Source organism: Pleurodeles waltl, chromosome 6, assembly GCF_031143425.1.
Source record: "Pleurodeles waltl isolate 20211129_DDA chromosome 6, aPleWal1.hap1.20221129, whole genome shotgun sequence".
Classification (NCBI taxonomy): domain Eukaryota; kingdom Metazoa; phylum Chordata; class Amphibia; order Caudata; family Salamandridae; genus Pleurodeles; species Pleurodeles waltl.
In genome coordinates this window covers 623,914,146-623,926,985 of record NC_090445.1, presented here as the reverse complement: position 1 = coordinate 623,926,985, position 12,840 = coordinate 623,914,146, and the positions used below count along the sequence as shown (strand labels likewise).

General features: G+C 41.6%; 1 protein-coding gene across 2 annotated transcripts in view; it reads left to right on the top strand.

The window, feature by feature from the left end:
- The first annotated feature begins 3,885 nt into the window (after positions 1 to 3,885).
- LOC138302007 (uncharacterized) overlaps positions 3,886 to 12,840 on the top strand; it is a 187,355-nt gene continuing 178,400 nt past the window's right edge. For both annotated transcript variants that reach the window (XM_069242430.1, XM_069242429.1), the window contains exon 1: positions 3,886 to 3,985. In XM_069242430.1, the coding sequence (XP_069098531.1) occupies positions 3,981 to 3,985 (5 nt within the window). In that variant the 5' untranslated portion in view covers positions 3,886 to 3,980. The remainder of the gene's footprint in view (positions 3,986 to 12,840) is intronic.

Sequence of the window (12,840 nt, the reverse complement as noted above, 5' to 3'; positions counted from 1 at the left end):
GATTGAACAGTGGGCAAACCACCCACTGTAGATACTTGTGAGACTGTGGCTTTGCACTCCCCAGGATGGAACAGAGGGCAACCCACCCACTGAAGAGACTTGTGAGACTGTGTCTTTGCACTCCCCAGGATGGTACAGTGGGCAAACCACCCACTGTAGAGACTTGAGAGACTGTGGCTTTGCACTCCCCAGGATACATCAATGGGCATGGAGCCCCCTCGTGGATCTGGTGTGGTGCACTCATCCGGCTGAGGTGTCCCCCCTTCCTTTCCCCCTGAGGTGCCTGTTGTATTTCTATCTGATGCCCCTGCAGTGTTCTCTCCGTTTGGATCGGGTATCTTGTGTGGGCCTCGCCCATGCATTTTGGGCCCAGTGGTCCACAGACTATGAATGGTGCAATACCTGCACTACTAATCGTGGTGTATATTTTGTTTATCGTGTATATATATATATATATGTATATATTTGCTTACTGTATTTTGATATATTACAATGGTTCCACTCATTTCCTTTTGTCTTTGCATTCTTCTGGGGGAGTTGGGGGGTGTTACTGTAATGTATAGATAAGCATTGGTGTGTGTGTTGTAGTGGGTGAGGGTCAGGGTCAGGGTGGGGGTTGGGGTGTTGAGTGTGTGTGTCCCTGTGTTTTTGCCTCCCCCCTCCCCTATGTCGTAGGTGCAGTACTCACCAAGGTCTTCGCCGCCGGCGTTGATGCTCCTCGTAGAAGAGCAGGAAGACTAGTGCTGGGAGAATATGAAGTTCCGGCTCCATGATGCCCTCCTTCCTCGTGGAGAGTGTAGAGGTGAGCGTTTTCCCTTTGAAATGGCCGTGTTTTTATCCGCGGTGAATCCTCCTCGGAAAAGGTGGCGGATTGGTAGGTTGTGATACTGTGGGCGGTACATTGTCTTCCGCCTGTCTGTTGGCGGTGACCGCCACGCTGTTTGTTTGTACCGCCGTGGTGGTCGGAGTGTTAAAGTGGCTGTCTTTGTTGGCGGTTTCTGCCACGGTCATAATTGCTAAATTTTTACCGCCGGCCTGTTGGTGGTCTTACCGCCGCTTTAACACCGTCCGCCAGGGTTGTAATGACCACCAAAGTTTTTTGTAGGATAAAAGATTTATCTGGTCCCACACCTTTCAGCCCCAATCTCTGACCCACTATGTTGCAGGGATTTTGCTTCTTTCTTTAAATGTTGCATCTTACACTAGTGCATTTTGTCTAGAAATTGCATTCAACTATTTTTTCAAAGTCAGTTTAGGAGGTTGTGTAATGGCAGGTGAATTGCCATTATCTGTAGCCTCAATTTAATAATGAGCATCAAAGCAATCCCAGTTAGCTAATGATCACAAATAATATTGTTTCTAACACACATATTCAGCCTTCCCAGTTTTTTAATTTTGTGATATACATAGTTAGGTCCTTCTTTTTCCCAAAGATATGCTTATTTACCTAAGATGTTGCGACATTACTGTTCTTTTTATAGAAAATAAACATGACTAGACATTATGGGTCAGATGTACAAAGCCCTTTTGCATTTCTTAACGGTCCGAATCGGTATTTCAGGCCATTAAGAAATGTAAATGGCCTTTTCCTATGTACAAAGGCCCTTGAGGAATTGCAAATTGTAATTCCTACCTGTAGAAATCGCAATTTGTGATTCCCAGGATAGGAAATCACAAATAGGTATTCCCTATTTGCGATTCCTGTTCTGATGTACAAAGCATTTCCTAAAGGCAACTTAGGCATTTAGGAGATGCAATTATCAAACCAGGTGTAATTTAAAAAAAACACCCCAAAGTGCTTTAAAATTACAATAGACCACATACATGCCCTTTGGGCATATGTGTGCTCTACATGTTCACCCATATTTTGGGGGTGCACCAAGGGGGGCCTTCTGCCCTTTGCCATCACAGGTTTTACATTTCCTAAATAGCATTTTCCTAATAAGAAATCGCTATTTAGGAAATGCAAAACCAGCGCATTGATTAAAATGCAACAGGATTTCTTGATACAGATTTCTTTGTAGGAATCGCTATTGGGAGATCGGTATCTCTGTATTTAGCGTTTTGCATTTCTTAAATAGCAATTTCTATGAAGTCGCTATTTAAGAAATGCTAAATTACACTTTTGCACATCTGGTCGTATATCTTTGTTGCAACTATGGCAGGTGTATTACACTGTATCTTGGCTCAACCTTCTCACCATCTTCCATGAAGGGTCAAGGAAGCTGGAACTGCCATATTTCCATTGCAGACTGAATACCCAGTGTCCTGCTTAGTGGGAAAAACCTCCAGTCTTAACTTTGATAGTGCTAATGAGGTCTTAAACTTGCAAAGATCGTGCATGTATCTAGTAAAGAGTGTCTGGTACACTATGTGGTATCCATAATGATTACGTTTAGTCAGAAAAAGGTAACAGTATGTAATGGAACCATAGAAGCTTGCCCTAACCTCTGCATTTCCAGTGTGAAAATGCTTGGTTTCTGTGGCCATTGACCTCTATTCTGAAGTGAAATCAGGTAGGATTTCTTCTGTACTTAAACCATCGAAGGGTTACCACTTCTGGTATATGAGTATCCATTTTGAAGGATGTGAAATTGACTGAGATATTTAAGTCAGCTGTACAGTGCTGACCTGGGTGTTGGCAACATCTTTGAATGCCAATTGGAATATGTCACCGGGGAAAATGAAACATGTAATAAGTACGTGAACCTGCTCTGTCTACGCATCAGAGAGCAAGCCCCAGAAAAGAATGAGAGATTATTTTCTATCAAAATAATGAGAGCCTGGCTTAGCAGAGAATTACATATTTTGCTGTCAAAGAATGAGAGGGCTTGTTTTAACCAAGTGAGGGAGAGTCTACTGTGACAAAGAATGAAATAATATGCTCTGGCAAAGTATGCAAGAGCACCTTCTGGTAAAGAGAGGAAAACCTGCTTAGGTCAAGAGTGAAATAGTCCATTTTAGGCAACGAATGAAAGACTCTTCTGTGATAAGGAAAGGGAGAAGCTGCTGTGGGTCGGAATATGAGCCTCCGCAAGCAGTGAATGAGATCCAGGCCAAGCAAAGGATGCCCAGTTAAGCATGAGAGAGCATGTGCTATCAAACTATGAAAAAGATTCATCTATTAATACACATAGAGGCCATACAGGTATAGAAAAAGAGACTGTTTTGCCAGACTCTAAATAGGATGCCCTTCCTCCAATGGCCCTTAACTCGTCACAGGAAACTTTCTGCAGAAGGAACCAAAGGGGTTCTGTTATCAGAAAGCTTACGTCTGCCTGCCTCTAAATGAGACGAACAGGGTAATGCGCTACTTTTGTGATAGAGCACTTTGTCCACCAAACTCTATATCAGGCCTTATGTCTGCTCTGTCGAGTTGAACTTTAAAGTTTGTTTGGTTATTATCCAACATGTCATGATAACCAAAAAACATAGTGCACCATATTCTGCTGGGATAAGAATGCAAGTGTGTCCAGTCATTTAAAGGGAAAGTTTGCCCCTATTTCACTTCTTTCCATGTCCTTCCTCTGTTTTCTCCTCTTGCTTTATTAACTGGAGATGTGGGCATGTTTGTTCTACTTACTGGCAGGTCACCAAATGATAGGCTTTTGCTTACCGAGGTCAGGTAGTATGGACTGTACAAAAGTTGAATAGCACCTTTATGTCAACAAAATGGATTCAAAGGTGCTGAAGAAGCACGTTTCGAAAAATACATGGGAGGGGCACAAAAGTCCCCAGCAAACTCACTACCCAGTAGTCCATTGGATCCTGTGCCTCAGAATTCAAGTACATGAATCCCCTCCTACTCACGCGCCTGTTTCAAGTTACTTTTTACCCAATGGCATTCTGACAACTTATGACTTGATAAGCATTTGAGATAAAAATTGAAGTGCACAGGGGCATTTCTTCAGTGGGACAGAGAGCGACACACACCCCTTGGAGAAGCTCCCGAGGAAGCAACAGTGGTAAACACTGGTAACATGAGGTAAGTAAGAATCCTATAAAATTAGCACTCTCCTTCAAAACTGAACTGGTGTAGAGGAGCCAGAGGTTCTTAGAAGCACATCTACAGGCACCGTGCAAAGCGTGAAAGTAATCCATTGAATGAGATTTGCACCTTAAATAAATAGTGTTTGGGTTCTGTTTTTTTTTGGGTTTCATGGGATCCTAAAACAGCTCAAGTACTCCCACATTATTATTTAAGAAGTATCTTAGAGGATGTAAAAGTACTCGCACTGAACTATATGAATTCACCTAAAGAGTAATAGCTCATAGGCCGGCGAACACCTAGCTAAGTCTAGTTCTTGGTTTAATTACAATGAGCTTTGTAGGATTTGTAGGATGCGGTGTAGGGGTATTGGAGCTACAGTTTTTGTACATCCACAGTATCATTTACAGTTTACAGTAGACCTGTTGGGGTACGAATAGTACATGGTCAAATCTTCACTATTGTGCATATGATTAATGTTTCACTTTTCTCCCAAGATGCAGAGGTGTAGACTTTTAATGGTTGTTGGTTTTGTAGAAGTGTTTTGATATCGTTGCCGTGTAATGTTACCTGCGGATCATTTATAAAAGACATTGAGATATAAGTACCTAGCTGCTCTGCAAAGTGGGTCAAGGAAGGTTTTGATTAGTAAAGATATTCATTCAAATGAATCTTTAATTGGAGAAGGCATTGAGTTAGGGAGATTGAATTCTATTTACAGTAATGGCAAAATATCTTGATTAATGTAGATTCTTACATTGATTTACAGTTATTAGAAATATTGAGGTATATATTTACACATTTAAAAGTCTCAACAATAAGTTAAATATTAATTTAAAAGTGTTGGTAATGTGTCAGATGTAGCATCTGCTGTGCACCACACACACAAACCCACACAGGCACTGCCTTATTCAGCAGACTAAACAATCGCATTGCAAGATCTAAATGTGTACAGGTGCAGCTGTAGGAATGCCAAAAATGTAATCAGCTTGCTTTACCATCCCGCAATATGCTAATATCTGACATAAAACACTGACAATCGATCAGACTCGTGTTGTAGAAGCTAAGCAGATGAGCAAGGCCTGGCATCAACATGTTACATTGTTCATAATGCAGGCCACCAATGGGTTGCGTATAGGATGTTCTCAGTGCCTACTCCTTTGCTTTTATTGCACGAAGGGCCAATGCTTGACAGCTCCGTTTCCAAAGCAGGTGCGTAACTCTGCGCAAATTTGACATTACTTACCTCAGCTGGGGCCATATGTACAAAGCATTTTTGCAGTGGAAAATTACGTAATCAGGCTGTTGCATATATGCAAAGTACAAATTGCGATTCGGTAACATGATTTGATATTTGGGAGGGGCGTGATTTGGGTGCCTCTTCCAAATAATGAATCTGGATGGGATGTATAAATGTTTTGTGACCAATTAGGGTCACAAGACATTAAAACTTTACCGAATCCTTGAAGGAAGTGGTAACCCATTTGCAAATGGAAAGGGGTCCCACTGGGATCCCTTCCCCTTTGAGAGTGGAAAAAACAATATTTTTTTAGACCACTCTTAAAAAATGATAACAAAATGAAACTTCAAAGTTTCAATTTTTCTTCTTAAACACATCCTGTTTTCTTTTAAGGAAAACGGGCTGTATTAATAATAGTTTGCTTTAATAAAAAGTAATCACAGACAAGGTAGTCTGTGAACCTCAGCAGGCCACCATCTTTGTGATGGCCACGATTCCTAATGGGTCTCAAATTGCGACCCACCTCATTAACATTTAAGAGGTAGGTCGATTTGCGAACCCATTAAGAATAACTATTTAGGAAATCATTCCTTGGTACATGAAAAATTGCACTTTCTAAAGTGCGATTCTGTAAGATTTGAAATTTGGAAATCAGAATTCTTATTTTTTTTTTACACATAGCCCCCAATCTCTACAGAATGACACACCTTCCTATGACAAAAAATGAGATAACCTTCGTTGGCAGAGTATTAAAGAGCATTCTCTTGAAAACCACGGCAGAGCCTGTTTTGGATAAAAATGTGAGAGCATGCTTTGGAATAGAATTAGATTTGTAGCAGTGAATAAATGAGAAAGCTTGCTCAGACCAGGAATGAGAGAGCGAACTATGGTAAAGAGTTAGATACCCTACTATGGTACTGAATGTGAGCCTTGCAAGGAATGAGAGAGACTGCCGTGGCAAAGGAATAGCATCGTTACTGGCGAAGAACGAGAGCACATGTATTTAAATATGAGTAAGCGTGTTCTGGAAAACAAAATCTGGTGGGTAACTCTTCAGTTTCTTACAGAACTGTGTCCATTTACTGCCCCAGCCTTCAGATTATAACTCTGCCTTTCACAACGACAGTGCAGAGGTTGAGATGCTGTGTATGCCAGGAGTGGGATACAAGCAAGTTGCATGTTAAGTATCATTGTGTAGAGGTATTCAGAGCGACTTAAGAGATGTGACTTAATATTGTATAAAATCACATTCACTCGAAGATTTGGGTGGGAGCATTACAAGGAGTTATTTCCACTCATAAAATGGCAAACAACGGCGAGTGAGTAATTTTGGGGGAATGTAATACTTTCATTCCTGGAGTGCTTGCACATCCCTGTGCCAAATAGTTTTAATATTTCACCATTAGGTCGATCGAACACGTATTACTGTTTTGTACAGGTCAACGCCCATGTAAATGATATTTATGAAACATTTCCTACTGTAGATTTTATTTGCACCCTGAATGAGCATTAAAATGTGCAAATGTTTAAATTGTTATATCAAAACTGCTCAATATTGTATTGTCATTCTCAAATAATGCCCTAATATTAATAAAAGAAAGATTGGCTTGACTGCCCCATGTCCTGTCAATACCACACATAGGAGAGTATTGGTAGCAGTTGTGATTTGCACAAGTCAGTGTAATACAAGGGCTTCCCATTGAAAGTTGCAGGATCTCTGATCAGGGAGCTCAGCTTATTTGACGACAGACATAAACAACCTAAGAAATATGCTGGTGCTAAACACAACTCTCTTACCCTTAATGCCTGCAATGCGGAGCCTACGGCATCTGGGTTAGATTGTTTTCATTTTGTTTTAATAGCTTTGTTAAAAATATAGGGGGTTATTCCATCTTTGGAGGAAGTGGTAATCCGTCCCAAAAGTGACGGTAAAGTGACGGATATACCACCAGCCGTATTACGAGTCCATTATATCCTATGGAACTCGTAATACGGCTGGTGGTAAATCCGTCACATTTGGGACGGATTACCACCTCCTCCAAAGTTGGAATAACCCCCATAGTCTTGTTCCCTAACAAAGGTATGTGTTGGGAAGACTGTCGCATGTGTAAATTTCCACGTGCCTTTGGGCAGATTAAATAAATACATAGGGTTTCCATGACTTTCAGTTTCCCGAATGTATGAACACAGACAACAAATTTCAGAATGAAGTTTGGACAAAATTCAGCTTTGAAGTAAAATGCTTTAGGAGCAATAACAATGTAGGAATACAGGAAAGCATAACAAAACATATATTGTCAATCTCAGCAAATCTTCGGTACTCTTTGGAGAGGCAGACTTTCTTCCTTCTGGCTGACTGGCCTGAAGACCTCACACAACATGGCAATTATGAGAATTTTGATGTAAACAAACAATTCTCGTCTAACTCCCTAGCACAGGAATGGCTCACGGGGAGTGAGACATTCAGTTGTATATCCCTACAGTATTGTGATTAAGGGGGGTAATTAGAGTTATCTTGAATTTGAGCTGCCCAGAGGCCTTTATGTATAAATCATCCTGGAGAGATTCTTCTGAATGACTTTTAGCCAAAATTGTATTTTCGACCAGTCTAGTCTGGCGAGTAACCACCCCAGGAGCATAGGAAAACATAAAACAAAACATTTTCAAACTCTGCATGCCCTTAGTAAATATTTAGTGGAAGGAACAGCCTCGCTGCTCCTAATAGGCTCATCAACTTATTGCATTGAATTAGATTTTGCCAGGATTTTTTGCACAGTGGACATTCTGTTATGCTTCCTCCATGCTATCAAACATTAGTTGACCCAATGAGCCAAGATGTCAACCTCCTGTGTCTCCTTGGTAGAAAAATCACAGTCCCTATTTAGGTGCCCAAAGGGGTTCTGGTCTGCCCAGTACATATTCAATGCCTCATCTCAATATTCATTTGAACATCATGTTAGCCCGCACCTCTATTTATTTTGAAAGATAACCCAAGGGCCATCGGCAAACATAAACAGTTTATCCGTTCGTACATGAAAACTAAGAAATTATTCAGTTGGTTGTGGCCTTTGTTGCTTTGGCCATAAGCTCACACTCAATATGAGAAAACAATATTTTTTGCTTGGGATTGCCACAAAGAAGACAATTCAGTGAGGCCTCACTCCCATAGGAAAATATTGGCTTGGTAGGTGACCTGAGAGCGTAGATTTCTGTCACATGCAGCAGTACGAAGGGGGTCTGTCTGCACTGCTGATAACCAATGCCTTTTCCTAATGTTCTTTTGGGCACAGTGTGAGTCACAGCCCTCAATGTATCTGTCTTGTGTTGCACTCCCACCTCCCATCTCTCAGATGGCTATTTTCCTCTCTCTTTCCTCTGACTCTTGAATCATCTGTCTCATCTCTCACGCCTCATTGCCTTCTTGTGCTTGTCTCCTTTCTCATCCGCCTATTGCCTCAGCCCCATCACTCATTGGCCAAACATCTTAACATGTTACATCTTCAGAAATAAAATATGCACCCCTTTCTCATCCCACTCATGTCTCCCTCCGCTCTATTGCAGTAGGTGCATCACTCCACACTCTCATTAGTGTTGTATCTTGTCCTACTCTCTGATCCACGTAGGACCTCAGTCTCCTCTGTAACCAATCTTTGTGCTTCACTCACCTTTCTTAGATCTTGCTTCTCTTTCTCATCCCACTGATGTCTCACTAATTATGCCCCTTGCAGGTGTCTCGCTCTTCTCTCTCATCGATCTAGTGCCCCGCTGCACTCTCTCATCCACGTTGTGCCTGTTCCTCTCACTGGTCCGTGTTGTATGTCAGTCCCCTTTCAAACCTGTCTTTTGTCGCAGTCTCATCAGTTGTGTGCCTTAGTCCCATCACTCAGACACACGATCTCGTTAGTCTTGCACCTTCCTCCGCTAGGTCATCTGTCTCTCTTTCCCTCTCTCATCCTCTGGGTGCTGTTTCTCTCTCTTTCATGACTCTTGCACCTCCTCACACCACACCCCCACCTATCGTGTGTGCCACTTCTCTCTGGGACTTCCCTTCTGGTGCCATCTGTTGTCTCACCGCTTGTTCATCTTTGTCCCTAGTTCAATCCGTTTTCTTCCTCCTTTCCCTTACTCATGTTTCATGCACCTTGTATGGTCACCAGCTCCTTCCAGCACACCGTTCTATAATAATGATTCTTTTTAGCATTTAAGTGACTTATTTTCGGGGTGTCAGCACAGTTTGCTGACAAAACGCACCCCATCGAACTAGTGTTACGCTCCGAGTCCTGTGCACACGTACTTGATGCTTAAATCATATAACTTCCAATTAATTATTTAGAGTCCTTTACTCTTAATCTTTGCATCCGTTCACTTTTCGCTTAAAACAATCTCTTGATCAGTCATCCATATCTTTACATGATGCTTTTCTAAAGCTCCGTTTCACAAAATATATTATTTACAAATACCGTAATGTTTATATTCCATTCTCTAATCGCTCAATCCATTATGCGCTTCTGTGATTCATCCTCATTGTTATTTATAATACTTAGAATCAAGAAAACCATAAGGAGAGAGAAACCATTTCTATACGTGTCCTCCAGTTTACTTTATGATCAGAAATGCCTCTGCTTTATTTACTTTATTCCCCTTTCAAATGGTTTACTCTTTGTTCCCCTCTCCTCACTTTCTCTCTAATCCATCCTGCGCCTTGCTCCACTCTCATAACCGTGTTGTGCGTCAGTCCCTCTCTCTCTCCCTATGCTTTTGTCTCAGACTCAAGTGTGTTGTATCTCGGTCTCCTTATTCACCCAAATTGAGTCTTTGTCTCGTCTCTCACCTAACGTGTGCTGCCTTCTCTCTCATCCATCCTGTGCTTTGGTCCCCTCACTCACCTACCTTGTACCTCACTCCCCTCACCATGAGTCACCATAAGTCGAGTGCCTCACTCCCCTCTGTCATCTGTCTTGCACCTGGCTCCGTCCTCTCAACCCACAGATGACACATTCTCTCATCCATCATTGGTCCCCTCACTCACCGGTCAAGAGTGTTGATTCTCTTTTGAATCTTTCTTGTGCCTTTCAGCTTTCCTGCCTGTGTTGTTCTTTGCTTGCCATTCTTGAATGTTGCATGATTCGTATCTCTCTGCCATCTATGTTGTACATTGCTCCCTTCTCTCAGTCAACAGGCCTCTCACTCTCCTTTATCTTCTAGATTATAACTTACTCCCCTCTCTCATCTTTTGCGTGTCTTGTTGCAGTTTCTTTATGTTGCAACTTCTGTGTTATGTCTCACCAAAACTATCTGTGTTGATGCCATTACTCACCCATTCTGTACCTTGTTTTCCTTTCCCATGTCTTCTGCATTGGCCACCTCACCAGCTCACTTTATGCCCCAGCCTTCTCTGTGAAACCTTTCTGATTTGGCCGGCCTCTTTTCCTTTGTTTTAATAGACTCTTTTTTAGGGTCGAGCACACAAGGTCTCTGTCCCTGTTGTAATCTCACCTTGGGCTTTTAACCACGCCCATGTCACGCCTGTCACTTTCATTGGTTTGTGGGCTTGCCTTTTAAAATCTGCTTGATTTCATTAGTGAAAGGCATGCATATGCCATGCCTTTTCCCGTGTTTAGCCCTCCTCGAGTGCACCGGCCAACTACTGAAAACCTACGAGGCTCCATGTTTTCAGCCTGGTTTCTGCACTACTTTATCTTTTTATTTCCCACGCAGCATGATCGTGCTTAGTTTTACAAAGCGCGTTAGTTCTCGTTTTTTTTCTTTTACTTAATGTGGCAAGAAAAGTCCGGTTAGGAGTTTACAATGCTAATAGCTCTAACTCGAGCAAATGCGAGACCCGTTGCATTGCAAATGCTTGTTTGGATTGGTGTCTTCTTTTACTGTCCTTTTGAGCCTTGTTTCCCTGCCATTCCTCTTGTGCCTCTGGCCCCAATTCATTGTGTGTTTCAGTCCCTCATTTACTTGTACCCCGGTTTTTCCATCCACCCTGTGCCTTGATTTATGTATTAATTTATTTATTTATGCGGTTTTATGTAGCATGGACTATACCCCAAATTGTTAGGTTTAGGAAAGAAAAATAACATTTCATAAAAAAATATAAATATCAAGAGTCAAAAACATAAAGTAACAACATGTAAACAGCCCCTTTAAGGTAATATAAAATACTACAGTATAGAGGTAAGGGAAAGAGACAGTGCAAAATCTAAGAACACCAGTGTTTGTACCTGAAAGCAAAATTAGCTAAAATATATTTTGAATAGACAGGCTCCTAGATCACATTTAAAGCTTGCCAGTGAGATAATGGTGCATAAGCCTGGAGGTAAGAGGTTCCAGAACCTGGCAGCACTCCCTGAGAAGGATTGAGCCTTAAATTGTTCCTTTTTAAATGTTGTGGTATCCAGTATCAGAGATTTGGTATCTCTTGATGGCCTACCACCCTGATAGCTTTAGTTTGGCAGCCACGCCATGTAATGTGAATTGGGGGTGTGAAACGTCCTGTGAGGGATGAGTGTCCAAGTAAGGTTCTAGTTAAGCTAGTGCTGTAGTCCAGCTGCAACATGGCAAGAGGGCTCACTGACAAGACCGATGAACCCTAGCAGAGCAACTAACACAACAGGTAAGTCCTAAGCACTTTCCAGAAACTACCAGAATTCACTTTTTGATCAAGTGTTACTTGATAACTGTGTGCAGTGTTGTTTTGTTATGGGTACATACCAAAAGTCTAGCCATGTTAATGAATGTGATAGTTGGTCACCAGTAGTTAGTTATAGTTAGGATCATATTTCCATAAGAAAAGCACTTTTTGACTTGCCAATATCTTTGGTGTCGTTTGACAAATCTTCAAAACATTTTCCCAAAAAAGTTTGCCGGTGATTCTTGTTGCACATGGAAAGTTTTGAGGTGATCTGTCAAACAAGGACCGAGAAAAAGGGAGAGTTTAAAAAATTGTTTTTTTCATATTAATTCCCATAGGAGTTTTTAACATGACAATAGCCCGAACCGCTGGATGGAATTACACCAAATTAGGCAGAAAGCTAGATTTGTTCCGCAGATTACACTTTTTTTAATTTGGTGTAAATTTGTTCAGTAATTGTTGAGAACTTAAAGAAAATCCAAATTTGTATATCCAGGGCCACAGATCTATTTTGTCGAATTCGAGATTATTGTGGGGAATTTGCGAATACACGTGCCAACAGCAATGCTCTGATTGGTTGGCCACAACTTAAGCAGAAAGTTGTGGCCGTCATTTTAGGTAATGGGACACTGTCTCCAGGGCTGATATTTAAAATCAATAGTTGTACAAGGGGTCAGGGTAGAGGTACCATGGCCTTATGTTTGCCATTTAGGGGTTTTTGATGGACCCCTGAGTTGTATAATATGTCAAGAAACAGGTATTTTGTTTTCTTGTGTTCAATATTGACAAATTCTTCATGACTGTCAGCGTAGCCCCCGTGTGATGTTGCGATGAATTCACACAAAAAAATGTACAGACACATTCAGATACTAATACATTCACTAACAGATGCACTCAGACTCATGCACCCAGGCTCTGTGGTCAACCCCTGCTGTGTAAGGCCAAAGAGGTTGGCCTTGAGGCCTGGCCCCA